The sequence below is a fragment of the Galendromus occidentalis genome, unplaced genomic scaffold, assembly GCF_000255335.2.
Source record: "Galendromus occidentalis unplaced genomic scaffold, Mocc_1.1 scf7180000075579, whole genome shotgun sequence".
NCBI classification, from domain to species: Eukaryota; Metazoa; Arthropoda; class Arachnida; order Mesostigmata; family Phytoseiidae; genus Galendromus; species Galendromus occidentalis.
The window spans coordinates 301,534-316,890 of record NW_003803569.1 but is presented as its reverse complement, the minus strand read 5'-3'; the positions used below and the strand labels follow the sequence as shown (position 1 = coordinate 316,890).

Below are 15,357 nucleotides of genomic sequence, written 5' to 3'. Positions count from 1 at the left end.
TATTCAATGCTTTCTGTATGGAGCACAAGTACGAGCATCCATCCCTTACGAAACATGTCATCAGGTCTCGATCATGATCCCACACCGATCAAGGATGTGGCACGCTGCAAACTGCCGAAAGTTGTGATAGAGAAATCCTTGACAGATGTCTTCCAAGGCGTTTGAGGCGATCAGATCCGCAACACGAGAAGATAGCGCCATTTGCTCGGGAAGTTTCTGAACCAAATGGGGTCCCCTATACTAGGCCATATCTGCGGAAAGAATTCGGGGAATTCCGACTCGATTCTGATTTAGATCCATTTCGACGTGGCGTCGAAACTTGGGGAAGTCATGACGAAAGCAGAGCCCGCCAAGGCCGGTCGCGCGTTCGGTTCGCCGTTCGCTGGCGGGGAGTCAGAACACAACCTCTTTCGTTTTTCCGATCACGGATGTTGGGATAATCGTCACCGACAAAAAAAAGATTGACTCCAATTATCTGCATTGCACGAATCTCCCTTAAGGCTTGCGTTCACAGATCTGACAAATCGACTGAGTTCGGCTCCAGGTCGACAAAAAGGCTGCGGCCCGGCTTTTGATGCTATAACGCGCCTTCAATCGAAGACTTATTTATTTTTCACATTAGAACATCAGCTCCGAGACTATTTACAATGGTGATCCGCACCCAGACATAGCATTTGGACCCGCAGCTCCTCGCACGTTACTCGTCAACGTGGAAGCTCTCATTCATGCTCTCTGATGACTGAGCAGCTTGAGCCTCTTCCTCTAGGCGTCTGAAAACTCCAGTGAAATCACGAGCTGTGCGACCATCGCCGTAGATTGACGCCACAAAGTTCAACATCTCCATCTTGTTGAACTCGTGCTCCGCGCGAACTCCCCATCTGGAATATATGTCCTGTCGGAAAATGACTCGAGATCCACAGGGAGGGTTGAGCATTGGAAGGGAAAGTCGATTTCATATGTATATCTTCACTAAGGAGGTTATAGGTTCCCGTTACTGGGACTGTCGTTCAGAAATCAGTTTTCTGCGGTATATCCCGGACCGGGCAGCTCTCGGAACCCCACCTGAAAGAGTTCAGTCCTTGCCTCTCTTTAATCAAATCGAGGTAATGCCATCGAACGAACGTGGTTTTGACAAGTTTCTCCACGTCGCCTAGCGTCGGATGACTCCTGGAAAAAGAAGTGAATTTAAGTAGCATCGCGTATCTCTCGGACGTGCAAGTCGTGAATAGAGATCATCCAGAAACCATCCAATCACGCAATTGGGATCGTTGCTCGACTGACTTGTCATCTTCGGCCACATTAAGATTCCTGAGGAAGTCCCATAGCTGCTCGTCTCGAATCTCGCCCCCCGACATGAGGATGAAACTGAGAACGATGCAGAGGAAGCCGCGGATCTGTTTCCATTCGCCATCTATTTCGAGGAACTGTTCAACTTGCTCGAAGTCCAAAGTATTGACAAGGATGAAGAGCTGAAATCAGGCTCGTATTGAATCAGATCTACTGGGAGAGATTCTGGCGGAGACCTTCCGAGAAAAAGCCACAATCCTCGACTCCGATCATGGAACGTGAGGCTTCGACTCGAGTATATCGGGACACCTTACAGCTTTTCCTGGAATCTCCTTGATCTTGTAACCGAAGGCGTTCTCCAGAAGACGACTTGCTTCTTCGAGAACTTCTTTCAGCAGCCTTGTCGTGGAAGCTCGATCCTCGGCGTGACCCTAGGGGGCACAGGACAAAAGATCCATGTTTGGAAAAGAATTGGAATTGATATGAAGCTGCCGAAGGAATCACCATAGGAATTCCCTGCCAGCGGGCGCATGGGAACTTCCGTCCCCGGCAGTCGATGTGGTAGAAACTCACTCGCAGAACTTGATTGATTATGTCACTCTTTTTCAGGCCGAGTTTTGTCTTCTCTTGAATCAGGAGCATGTGAGCCAGATTTGAGGCAAGCGACGCCACTAAGTCTAGTGAATGACTCATTTTTCAGAGCTGATCTGCCGGTCCTCACTTGCACTCAGACCTCACATTTGCATTGAAATCCACAGAACCACGATCCCCGGAAACACAAAGTCGAGAAGCGGATTCCGAGTAGAGCACAGGGGGGAGCGCCGATACTCGCGCGCTCTCTCTTCACGCTCTGTTGTTTACATCGCGAGACTAGAAACTTACAGCGCCAAATTCGAATTTCGTCACTGTGAGAGTCACGCTACTGTATCACGCAGAGGAATCTTGCATTCGGACTCAGGAATCATGCATTCAGACACTTTCGCTTGAGCTCCTCGCTCATTGTCTCCAATGGATTGTTTCGGCCTGTATCGTCCCTTTGATTTCTCTCCGTTTTCGTGGAGCATCACAATCAGATGGAATAACTGTCCCCAGCTGGCGATATTTTCGAGTCCGCAAATGATGAGAGACCGTGAAAGAAAAACGCCGGGCACCCGTGACAGAGGGTGACACACGATGACATACAGTGGCGACCGCAGGCCCATGCTCGATCCGCTCTCCGGAGCCCTAGGCGCTCTGGACGAGCTCAGCTCGCCAATCTGTCACGCGTGCAGTTTCAAGACTTCGGAGAACTTTCAGGAAGTAGGACGATCGAAATCCAGTGCCTGAAGGAGATCTATAGTCCGGCACCGCTACGCCGCAGAACGCGCCGACGGGGGAGCTGAAGGATTTTAGTCATCGAAAATCATTCGCTCCCAGGCTAGAATCCGCTGCGGCTGTGACTCGCCCGAGGCTAGAAACTCGCTGGTTTCCTTGATTCCGGGCTCGATTTGGTGCGACGGCGATCCCGTTCCTTAAGGAGCGAATTGGCGCTCGCAGCGGGGATCTTCCACCTCTGAAAAACTTCATTCCACCTGGTGGTGGACCCACATTGAGTGCCTCACAGATAGCACGCTGCGTTGCTCGCAAAGCAAGACGAAGGGTTGTAGAATTGAGCTCCGAAGGAGACTTGTGATTTGAACTGTAGGATATTCTTGAATCGTTCATATGGTTAGTTATTTACCGCGGCTCGTGTCGCGAAGTACAAATGTCAATTGTCCAGGAGACGATTATCGTGGATGGCGAGCCGGAGAAGTACGTCGGTCTCATTTAGCGGGCTACTCTTCGGTGTGGTCACATCGATTATTATAGAGTCTGGATTAGACCGTAAGGATCGGAAACTTCTTCTAGATTCCGAGACCTCTCTCGACGACAAATACCAAGGAATGACCCATGAATAATACATGAGCCTAACGCTCTGATACGTGGAAAGGACTACTCGCAGAGCTGGGATGGCCAGGGAGGCGGATCGGGACGAATTCCAAAGAATAAGTCTTCCGGCAGCATCGCATATTTCGTGGCTCTCAAAATTGAGGACGGACAGGCTATCGTCGGAGCGAAGAGCACGGTTATGAAAAGAGCGGAACGAAGGGTTCAGACAGCCGCGGAAGATCCTGCCGTGGAAGAAGTATTCTTAACGCGAGCATGGTGGCATTACGAAAGCGTATTCATCTCTAGGATGTTTTGAAGTCGTTTTTTCCTGATGACACCAGGGTCCGCGGCGTCGATATGCATCTCATCACCGACTGAAATATCTTTAGGGATGGATACTCAGCTAGACTTCGGACGCTGGCGACCGGTCGCGACCGGTTGACGCATCCGATGGACAATGGAATCGGGAGAGGAATAAATAGAGACTTCCCTCGTTCTAAAAGCTTCGTGCGGACAATCCTTTGTTTTCACAAGCATTATCACAAAACTGCGGTCACAAACCTAGTCGATGTCCTTAGTCGCTGAAGGGTCAAAACATCGCGGAATGGCCGAATGGCCTCAATAGCTCGCTCAAGCGCCGTGCCGGTCTCTGTACGGAATCTTCAACCTCTTGAATCAGACTCAACGACCTGATTTCCATGAGCGTCCTCCTGAGGGAGGAGTCTCAAGTCATCCACCAGAATCGGAATGGCGTGCCATTTTATCGGACCAGATCATAGAGCTCTCCCGACTTCGTGATCCCTTACAGACGATGGATATATTCGACGGGAGAGGCATCTATCGGCCAAATGCGTGACGAATACTTGAAAATAATAATCCCGGGGCAAGCTATGGACGTAATGACGGCTTCAGTGGGGTCTGATCCTCAACAGATCGTCGATAAGGTATATCGATAGGGACAGTCCTCACTCTGCCAAAAAATTTCAGGTGCCGGATGCAGCTGGATTGTAGATATTCCTACATATCGTCCATTTCATCTTATATATATATTATCTATTGATCCAGAATCAAGATATGATGTGTGGCAAGACTTGTTCCGCGGTCCATCATGGGGCCCCGACTCTCCGCATTTGGTTCCCATACTGCGGGATAGGTCTGAGACTTTCTTCTCTATGTTCACCGGGGCCTTTTTCTCCGCTCTGATCCCAGGGACCTTGAACTGCGTCCCAAAAGCGATGGAGTTCTGGCATCATTCTAAACTCGAACGAGAATTCGCGAAAATTATCAATCGTTTCTGAAGACAGCCAGATTCGTGAATCAGAAAACACATATATTCGAAATTGCCCCTAAACAGCCAGATGGATACTTCAGTGGGGCCCCGTTACCAAGCGCCTCGGACAATGAACGCTCCCGATGATGAACCTCCTTGAAGTGTAACCATTGACCCGCATGGCGGACTGATCCGATCAGCTTAACGAACTCCCTCATATTCCGGGGGGGAACGGAGTGGATCTCGGACGTTTCGAGGTTTCCGAAGTCTCAGTTTATATCCTGCGGGAGCGCGACGACCTGCAGCAATCTATATGCAGGATTGAGCGGTCCAATTGGTGAATCAATGTGTTCGGGAAGCTGTAGGTCTGCTGTATTGTCTTCGTGAACACAAGGCTTGAAGCCTTTTGTGAATCTAAATTGGGCGACGCGCATCGCTCGGAACGGGAAGCCTCGTCGCTCATCGGACCAAATGTCGAGTAAGGCCCCTCTCAGCGAACTTTCCAGTTCAGGGATCTTTTCACAGCACTGAAGGGACTTTATAAGAACCCATCTGTACCTTGATGATAGAGTCCGTATCCCCTCTTATTTGTTTCAGACTTCGCCGCAGGTCAGGTTCGTTTGTTTTTGACTCAGTCCAGCAACAGCTTAGACGAAGTGTTTCAGCGGCTGTTCTCAGCGAGAAGGGCATGGATTTCATTCGTCAGAACAGTGGTATTTATTTTCTTTGCTCTCGGGACGTATGCGGTTCTGATTTATCGGAGATCGCTTCATCCTTTGTTCGATATCATAGTAACAATCAATGGGAATGATGACATTATATACAACAATGTTCTTGAAGTTGAAGCTATCTACACTCCTGAACGTGAGGAACAGGAAGGGGACCCGGGCCCGGAGTAGGAAACGACACTTGAGTGTCAGCTCAGAATTGGCCAAAGAGTGTGGGTGTTTCGAGGGCTTCACCATCCTCCGCGACCGCCACCGCCTCCTCCAGACCATCCACCTCCTCCGCCGCCTCCTGACCATCCACCGCCGCCGCCGCCACCACCTGCGGACCAGCCTCCTCCGCCGTGTCCACCTCCTCCGTAACCACCTCCGCCTCCTCCAGACCATCCGCCGCCTCCGCCGTGTCCACCTCCTCCTCCCCCTGCATGTTTAATTTGCGCGGTGCCGACAGACTTCACAACCAGGATCTTGGCGGTACCTCCACTGCCTCCGCCTCCTCCGGATTTCGATAGGATTTTCCCTCCTTGGTCCAAAGTTCTGACTTGATGGATGGTCTTGATCACGTGGGTGGGTCCGGCCACGGTGAGAGAACCCCCGCCGTGTCCGCCTCCGCCTCCTCCTCCACCTTTGACTAGAATGATCGCGGATTGTCTGCCACCTCCGCCATGACCCCCACCGCCACCTCCGGACCAACCGCCTCCACCTCCTCCTCCGCCTCCGGACCAACCACCACCACCTCCCCCTCCGCCGGACCAGCCACCTCCACCTCCGCCACCTCCCGACCAGCCACCTCCTCCGCCACCACCTCCGCCGAAGTTACCCGCATGAACGGAGTGAGCTGCTAGGCAGCCGAAAAGAGCGAGAGCCTGCAACCAATATTATCCGAGTCAGAACACCTGTCACTTCCCGCACATTCTATCCCGTCGGACTCGGGTCCGGGAACTTCGGCGAAAACAAATCGTTGAGAGGTGAAAGCTCATCGGAGAACACTTACGATCACCCTGGCTCTCATGTTGAGCCCCGTCAGATGAAGCACTGTTGTGGGGGGAAAGATGCGCGCGGCAGATATATATGCGGTAGACCGGCCCCGGGCAAGGGTGTAAGTTGCGCCAGCAGCGAGCCATGACGCCAGCTTCCATCAAACCATTGTGTGTATGTTAGCGCGTCCGTCTGTCGGTCTGACCTAGTGTCTGTCTGTCTGCCCTCCTGCTCATGTGAAAGTCGCTTGGTCACTTGGTCCGCGTGAGTTTGAATGTCCATCGGGAACGACTTCGGTTATGACGAGCGGCAGCCTGTCTCGCCTGCCAGTTGGTCGGTCGCTCGGTCGAGCGAACGGAACGATAGACAAACAGACGGAAAGTGCCATCTGGTGGGTCACCTGCAATAACACAATCCTGTCATCGACGACAACTCTGGAACAGGCACGGCAACAACAGCAGAATCAAACAGGCGAGGGAAGTGTTCATTGCTTTCGGCTAAGGAGAACTCACAGTTCTTGGGTCGAGTGTCCTCGTCATCGAAGTTTACCGTTACATGGCTTTCTCGGAGAAAACTGCAGTGAGAAGCAATTCTCACTCAGCAATGTTTTCTGGGTGATCGGGGAATGTACCGAAAATCCGACACGGTCGAGAATCGGATGAAGAAAGTAGCTCCCAGGAAGCGAATCGTCCTCTGACAGGCACCTCAAGACCCTGTCCCTCATCCCTCATCGCACCTTTCGAGGGGCTCCCACGCTAAGGGAAATTCTGATCCTCGTGAGATGCATTCTTTCCGACAGAAGTTCAGAACTACTACGATCCACGCTTCAAACGGGATTTCGAAAGGTGACAGCATTCTTCGTTCCAGGAAGACTCGGGCAGGCTGGAAATAGCACGGAGGGCGACGATGCAGACTTTTTGAGCAGCATCGATTCGCTTCATCTAGCATGCCATTCACGTCGCGGAAGAGTTCCGAGAAGAAGATTCTCAGTCGGAGCTGGAATTTTCCATCATTCACTTCAACCTTGGGCATGGCTCGAGTGCGAAATAAGACAACCCATTGATAAAGCGCGGAGCGAATTAAGCTGAACGCTCATCAGGTGACATAATCTCTCGCTTTTTGCGAGTGACATCAATCACGACTAGGAGCGTATTGTTCTCTTCTCTGCAATCTGCCCTTCAGGAAAGTACGCTCATTCAGAACTCAGCCGACGAAACTTTCTCTGGCGGTGTCGGCTATGAGAAAAAGCCCCTTCCATGGATCGATTAAAGAACAATCGACGTGAGAGCGGTCCATTCCACCTCGAAGTTTGATCCGGTTATCTGGCGTTCACTTCGTCTTTGCTCGAGCGCGGATACTGGCAAAAGTTCTGTCGTGACCTTCGGCAGATGAATCAATCACACAGATAGGGATCTCCATCATCGTTATCTCCATGAACACAATTGCGTTGGCAGAAGCGGCAGCGCCAACAACAGCAGTGCCCAAAATCATTCCGGCTTGGACTTCGGCCTTTGACATCTGAAACCCACGGATGATTGCCCGAGGCGTCGCTTAGATCCGTGGCGTGAAATCGCGCAACCAGCATCACAACAACAGCGACGACGAGCACGACGACAATGACCACGACCACGAGCACGGCAGCACTTTATAAAAGTCAATTCAAATTCAGAAAAGTCCGTTTTGGATTGCGGTCTCACAGACATTGTGCAAACGGCGGGCTTTCTTTTTTCTCAAGAAATCATTCCGGTCGTGATTTGCATCTCGCGCCGCCGAAATTTTGATGCTGCTGACGTTCAAGCTTGCCCACGATGCCCCGCATTGTAACTATTGTCTGAGATTTTTTTGAGGATTCATCCCGACATCCTTCGAAGGCGATAAGGCAGGTGAAGCTCAATGGGGCCCACGAATAATGAGTGAAATATTCAGATGGGTCTTAGGGCCCGCCATAACTTTCCGGACGCCTCTCTTATCGGAATTTCCATACGATGCCCCTTCATGGTGTCATGAAGAGACGAGAAGGAAAGACTCTGTCTCATAAATTCGACGGGAACCAAGCTTTGTTATCCGATGACCGACGGAACGCGCCTGGAGTCGTACATGTCTCAGGATCTCTCAACAAAGAGTTTCGAATGTAGCAATCTCCTCACCGTGGGTACTTTCAACAATGTCGACCTTGAGCAGGGTCCGTGGAATAACCCGAAGTCAATAATGAAACAATTTGAAGCTTAATTAACCACCTAAGGCAGACAATCAATTTCCGAATGTCGCATCCTTATGAAACCGGGTTAATCGCATATAATAAGTCAGAGCATCATGAGAGGAGGCCGATTTCTAACCGAATGATGAGTGTCCCACCATCTGATTGACTGACTGACTGACCGACCGACCGACTGACCGATTCGGTATATTGATGCAACTGGTGTTTGCCGCTTATCTTCTTATCGAACACTTACGTCACCTACGGCTTGTTCATTGTGAGCTTCGAGAAGAAAAAAAATGATCCACGAGCAACTCGACTCGTCCGGCTTTGAAACGGATCCTAAAGCAATGTCAGTCGATCACCTAATTGTCGCTGGGCGTATCAGATAATTTCGTTTTCTAACGATGTTCCAACGATGAACGCAATGTAGCACCGTCCGAGCGGCGGTGGTTGTTATTCCATGTTTCAGGTGCGATACCACTCCTCAAACCATCAACTTTTGCTCCACATGTGTGTTATAATTCCTCCGGTACAAACCGTTCATTTGACAAGCGAACCAAGTAAATGATCTTCATGAGCAGTATCGATGAGCTATAAATAAATGATTAGAGCAAGCCCGCGGCTTCTCGTCGATAGCTGGGACTCATGGAGAATCCACTGACGGCGGGATACTCTGTCAAGATCACGCTGAATTCGCTCTCGATTACCGGGAGAAGCATTTACAAGACGTTCAGTCGTGCGACCAATACGCTTGTCCACACCGGTGAGACGATCTCTCCAAGGTTAGACCTGAATGGAGAACAGAAAACGCAGTTCCTGGAGGAGACGATCTTACATGTTCTCTACATCATTACAGTGAGAGAAAAACAAGTTCCAATGCGTCGCCGCCAGGGTGCAGCCAATCAACTCATAGTCTGCTCTCCGGAACTCGAGCTTTGAGTGTGGCGAGGATGGTGTCCCGAAGCATAGAGAGATGTCAAACCAAAGCGCTGGACGATCAGTTCTGACCGGGGCAATATCTACAGACAGATTCAAGGTCGAATCGGAACGTGATGTCAAGAGTAGGTCCAGTATGTTGCGACTCGAGGGACGCGTAACCTCAAGTATCATTTGGGATAGGGAGTTGAGAACGCCGAATTGAAGGAAGATATTTTCCCTCGAAGTATCGTTTGTGAGAACCAACGGGGAGGACCAATCTATCGACGGGAAATTAAAGTCACCCACGATAATGATAGCGTGCTCAAAAAACAGATAGACTCCATAACCTCACAGAGCGTTCAGATACTCTTTCAAAGTTATTCCGAAGTACCCGTAGGAGGACAATATTCGCAGAATAGACGAATACCGAAGATGTCCACAGCGAACAGTTCACAGCCCACGTTCCGGGGGAGGACGTCTATGCAGGTCACTCCTTTGCGAACCATCAGGCAGACTCCACCGCCCCTCCCATGTGGTCGATTCCTACGAAAAAGAGCTCCGGGTTCTCGATGAATAGCTGCCCTCGTATCCCCCGAACTCATTGTACAGCGGCTCGTATGATATTTTCCTTTCGGTATGCGATTTCGTCTCTCATCGGTGCTTTCTTTATTCACCCTGAGGAAATTGTCATGTCACGATTTACAATCGGTGTCTTGAGCGTGTCAAGGTATTCAATCGATGCGAACTTGAACAACCGGTAAATGTTTATGACTCGGTGTTTTGATTTTAGACTCTCAGGTCAGTACTGAAAGCCGACGGTGACCTTGTTGGGTAGATCATCGACGCTGCTGCAACAAAGTCTCTTTTCTGCCGTGAATCATAAAAAAACTCCGTGTAAGTTTTCTCTTTATTCTCGAATTTGTCGCGGCAAACGCTCGTTACTCTAGATCTACGCCATGCCGATTGAGTAACCGAGCGAAGTTCTGCCGGGCGCACGAATTTCTGATAGATATCAGGAGTTCTTCCGTCGCGTCGGGAGGACTCGGCGTAGGTGTCCCTCGAAAGTGAATCGGTATGTTTGTTCGGTGTCCCATCTTCTTCATTCGATCCCAAGTCGAGTCGTCGTTGCTTGCTGAGCATGATAATTCTCGGGACACGGGGAAGTTTGACCCCCTTATCGGACCCTGATTCCAATCATTCAGCTTTTCTGCGGCTCGGATACGAGGATGAATGACTTCCCATGTAAAGCAATTCTGTTCAGACTTCTCGAGAAGGTGATCAGTGAGCGATAATTCTCGTTCGAGGAAAAGTGGATCGTGGAAGCGGGTTATAATCCTTGACTACGAACAAGTACCTACTCTTCGCTCGGGCTTGAGCACCCTTTCTTTTGGAAAGTATTGTATCTGAGAATGATCGTCAGCGAAGTGTCTTTCTTCAGTAATGATGCAGATACAAGCCCAGGAGACGGTCAATAAACATTCTTCTTATCGTGGTGTCGACAGAATTCTGACATTGAGTGGCCGTCCATTCGGCGAAAACGTGAACGGAATCTCATGTCAGGTTTGCGCAGGCGGTCTTCGAGAGCGATGAAGATTGCCCCCCCTCGATGCCAAAGGGGGAGGAACCGACCGATTTAATGATTAAGACATTGGTATTGCTGCTCCGAACGAGAGAGCCGAATGCGTCCAGCGTGGGAAAAATTGATGAACATTCTCTGCAGGGGTTGACCGCGAGCATCGGCCAGTGTCGAGAATCATTCCTGGTATTATATCGATAAAAGCATGCCCGGCAGGATGGCGACCTGTTCCAAAGCTGTATCCCCTACTCCAACCTAGCCCCCGATACAGCCAACTCCATAATATAGCAGGATCCGCGAAAGGAACTCACGTCACTCCGCCGAAACTTTCCTCAGCGAATCCTCGCGTCAGATGTGGGCTTAACCTTGATCTAGAGCCATTCTAATTTGGAGACTAATGGATATGTGCTTGTCATAGAGCTCGACTTGAAGTGTTGTCGGACATAGTCGCTGAGCTGTGAGAGTTCGTCCCGCCGGCTGTGGGATCGCTTCGCGAGGCTCAGGCCCCGTTCCGAGACCTTCCACAATCGTACCGAGGTAGGGGGCGAATGTGTACGATACGACGCATACAATGGTTACGAACACAGACCACCATTCCAGAGTCTCTCAGATACATCTAGACTGGCGCGAAAGTATTCGAGAGCTTCGGCTGGGATTCTCCGAGCGGCGCCGCGCCGCAAGGACCATGGGGACAAGAAGCCGCCATCGATTCTGTCGGACGGTTCCCCTCTGAACGGAGCCATGCTGCTGACGTCAGTCCACACTGTCGCGCGCCTCACTGCAATAACGCTCGGTGTGCGTTCCCTTGCCTCCGCCGTGAGAGTTTTCCCGGTGCAATGACACTGCCACGTGGTAGGCAGCGGGACATGCTCAGACGTGCCGGGGATTGCCCACAAACATCGATGCATGGCTAGATCGCGTATTATCTTCAAGTGGAGATCTGTCTCAATGGTCTGTATCGTTGACGCCTCTACTACCTATATTGCTTGCATGTTGTTTCCATGCTGATGCCAAATGGGGGCAAAGATCGACGAGAAGCTGAGACAGCCGCCACCAAGTGTATAAATGAATTAGACGGCTCGGAATCCACACATCGGCCTCTGAATGATTATCATGCGCGCGTTACTGCTCAGAGAAATCTATCCCCCCTCTCGTAGTCAGTGAGCTAATCACAAGCTGTGGGACTGTGGATCCAATCAAGCTTCACAACTCCCAGCCGCCGATATATGAAATGTGTGGTTTCTCGCAGGAACCCTAGAGGTCGATGGAAATCTATCAAGGTTTCGGAAAAGTTCGTGGGAGAGAATTATATCAGCATAGAGAGTGTCTATGTATAAGAGTACAAGCCCGATGGCCCTACTTGCTTGTTTTCTATTCTCTTCCATGGAAAAGATCCAGGCTGCGACTGCTCCGCAGACCCCTGGTCTCCCGCAGGCATCAATATTCTATCGGGTATTCTATCGTATTGTTGATTTTGCACTCCCTCGAAAAATATTCCAGCCCCTGAATCTGGCTGGGAGTTCAGATCACAGAAGAGTCAAGATGGAGAATATCGACACTCGGGAATAGACCGAGAATATTATACATCTGCTTAAAATAGAGGGGCTGTATTGAATTTTAGTAGAAATATACAATGGATATGATTCATCCTAGGTTGAGCCTGGGGGCAGACCATCGTGGCCGTGGTCTACCAGAGCTGAGATCTTGTGGGTTCGACCGGAGTCGTGGACGGCGAGCTACTGTTCGATCCTTGCTTCGGGTTCGGCTGTTCGGTCGGGACCGACAGTCCTGCTGTTTGGATGAAGACATTCGTTACTTCCCCCAAGTATTTGAAGTATCTAGAGCGCGTTCGATACAAAGATTCTTGGCTTCCAACTCACTGTTGGGTCGCTCGGCTTTTCTCTCCCACTCCTGGGGGGAAGGGAATCGCTCGTATCTGCAATGAAAGGAGTTCAGTTTTGCATGCGAGGAACCGCCGGGTGATTGCACACTCGAAAAGATTGGGAGACTCACCTTGGATCTATGGGCCTCGCCCCCAGCTCGATCCTTCATTTCTGTGGGAGTCGTAGAATAGCTTAGCTATCAGAATAGATTTCAGTCGCGGGAGCATTTAGAGCTACCTATCCGAGGCTGGGAACGTCAACAGCCTCGTTTTGCAATAGCGATCTCACAACGGGCTTCTATAGGGAAAACAGGGTAGGAAGGAAACCGTTCGACCGCAACCCCCAGATAGTTCTCCCGATGCATAGTCCCGGATGGAAATCCGCTGGCATAGCGACCATGCCGATGTTCACGAATAGTGCAGTGAAGGACACAGTGGCCAATGACGGAAGGGATAAGGGCTCTTGAGCGACCTCCGTTCTATCCTTGGCTCTGACCGGAAGATCCAGCTCGGAGCGGATGCATTTGATTCGTTCTTCCGGGGCTAGTTTTCTTCCCATGATAGAGGCCATTCCCGTTGAGCCATAGATAGCTAATTAATCTTCCCATGATAGAGACCATTCCCGTTGAGCCATAGAGGGCTAATGATTATTCCCTCCGAGAGTTCGCGGGCATGACCGATCAAAAAATCCCTCCCAAAGACGGGTCCCCGGAGTAAATGAACTTTCCTGGATGGCAACGCGGAATTTCTCGAACCACTGAGTGGGAACTCAAACCTGGCATAGGCTAAAAACTCATGAGAGTTAAACGGGAACGCGCACGCCAATCGATAATACGGGCATCCTACGGAGGAAATTGCTCGAACCAAACATTCCTACCGGGATAACCATTTCCAGGACAATCCACATTCCAATCCGATCGTCCGCCTAGCGGGAGATACGGTCTGTATGGACGCAGTCATATGCAGCACTATCGAAGTTTTCACTCCTTCGACTCGAACGCCTGATTGAGAAACAGAAGAAAGCCTTCCATCAGGGAAGTAGAACGTACATAGTTCATTGATACACCACAAGCGGAGAGAATGATAGTGGCGAATATGCCCTTATCATAGGGAGAATACGAAATTGAAGTTTCCCGAAAAACTGAGTCAGAAGTTCTCTCTTACCCACACGACCTTTACTCTTACCTGACAGAATCCGAAGATATCGGTCTGCGATGGAAAAGCGGAGAACCCTGTATTTTCTGCTGTCAAGCCTTTTCAGCCGCCAATCGTTTGAAGCACTTGTTGATCGAGGAGGTGCGTCTGAAATACTGTCTCGTTGAGTGACATGAGTCACTGGGTTGTGACGGGTCGAAACCATTTCGTGATCAAGGACTCTTCTTTTTGAGCCCATCTAAATACTGAGTGAATCAGATGATCACGAAATCACAGAAGCAATCTCACATCATCACAGAACGCTGCACAACTCCCTACCACGAACCGAATGGATTCAAAGCCGGGGATTCGGCTTATGCGGAACGCCAATCTGCTTTCGTATGCAGTCCGTCGACCTTTTAGCCGGCTTTCCACGGCTCGCGCAGCCGTCGAGTGACGCTCCCGGTGGTGACGCTGAGCGAGAGTTCACGCCATCGGAGAGAATGTATGCGCTGCCGTTCACGGAGCAAGGGCTAAACTGAGTACCCAAACGATGCATACGTGTCCACTGTCTCGCTTTATCTGCTTGGGAGAGTCTGGAATGACGCAAAAATATAGCTCACAATGCTCGACCGCAAAAGCGTTTCTATGAGGAGCTTGCTGAACCGCAGACCTGTCTTCTTTATCAATCGACGCCTCCTCTCGAGCTAGTTGGTCTTTGACGCACGGCTTCCCCGAGAGACGAACGCCCTGAAACTTGAGGCTCCACACTGATTGTCAGTCGGTCAGGGGTTCAGTGTCTAGTCTCAGACAGTTTCAGTATTCCCCGACGTTCCGTGGGATATCTCTCGGGTGACCCTGACGTCTTACGCCGGTCTGCTTCCTGATGAAAGCTGACGCAGCCAGCACAGTCCTCGGTAGGATCTTTCGCTGATTCTGAGATTCCTGATGATGAAAGCTGAGATGTTCTGCCGAACCAAACTTTTGGATCGCTCAGGTTGAGCGTGAATCATCGTGAGCTTCGATGAAAAACCTTGAGGGAGTCGACTTGGGGAAACAATAATCATTTCGGGAAGGTAATATACTTCCTCTTGGGTAAGGAGAGTGGCAAAATTTTCGAGGCTCCTGGCCCCCTTTAGGGCGTCCCTCCTCGGCAGCTTTTCGTTGATGCAGACTCCCTAGAGATGGGATTCCGCCCGTCAGTATCGAAACGTTAGGAGAAACGCGATTTCGCGCTTGTTTATCCGAAACTTTGGGTCCTCTGAGACCGTGTTGAATCACTCCGTGTTATCATCCTGAGATGTCAACAGCGGTACGAACACGTAATGGAGACATTACGATCGCTTGCGTTCTCGGACCACGAAAACAAGCGGATAGAACAAGAATTCAGCGTATGCGAACCTTCCCGTCACGGTAAGCATCGGTCGCTCACGTGATAGCAGAACCTGACGGCTCGATGCAGACAATGCGCGTATGCCA

At 50.5% G+C, this 15,357-nt stretch overlaps 3 protein-coding genes across 6 annotated transcripts; all 3 read right to left on the bottom strand.

Moving 5' to 3' along the window:
* Positions 1-575: 575 nt before the first annotated feature.
* LOC100897369 (melanoma-associated antigen E1) lies at positions 576-2,136 on the bottom strand. The gene is made up of 5 exons (XM_003737579.2): positions 1,861-2,136; positions 1,602-1,718; positions 1,282-1,469; positions 1,063-1,167; positions 576-878 (listed from the first exon to the last, which is right to left on the bottom strand). The coding sequence occupies exons 1-5, from the start codon at positions 1,978-1,980 to the stop codon at positions 698-700; spliced, it is 711 nt and encodes a 236-aa protein (XP_003737627.1). The 5' UTR covers positions 1,981-2,136; the 3' UTR covers positions 576-697.
* Positions 2,137-5,423: 3,287 nt separating this feature from the next.
* LOC108864250 (glycine-rich protein DOT1-like) lies at positions 5,424-6,202 on the bottom strand. Its single transcript, XM_018639487.1, has 2 exons — positions 6,185-6,202; positions 5,424-6,056 (listed from the first exon to the last, which is right to left on the bottom strand). Exons 1-2 carry the CDS (start codon positions 6,200-6,202, stop codon positions 5,424-5,426), a joined length of 651 nt encoding a protein of 216 aa, XP_018495003.1.
* A 6,251-nt stretch (positions 6,203-12,453) lies between these two features.
* LOC100906430 (uncharacterized) lies at positions 12,454-14,343 on the bottom strand. 4 transcript variants are annotated; one of them, XR_001951183.1, is made up of 5 exons: positions 14,225-14,343; positions 13,930-14,046; positions 12,876-12,916; positions 12,743-12,798; positions 12,457-12,653 (listed from the first exon to the last, which is right to left on the bottom strand). XR_001951183.1 is itself a non-coding variant. In XM_003737562.2 (4 exons), the coding sequence occupies exons 1-4, from the start codon at positions 14,102-14,104 to the stop codon at positions 12,599-12,601; spliced, it is 327 nt and encodes a 108-aa protein (XP_003737610.1). In that variant the 5' UTR covers positions 14,105-14,107; the 3' UTR covers positions 12,457-12,598. The 4 variants fall into 4 exon arrangements, 1 of the variants encoding a protein (XP_003737610.1); XR_001951184.1 differs by having other exon boundaries at positions 14,188-14,333; XM_003737562.2 differs by lacking the exon at positions 14,225-14,343 and having other exon boundaries at positions 13,930-14,107.
* Positions 14,344-15,357: the final 1,014 nt, after the last annotated feature.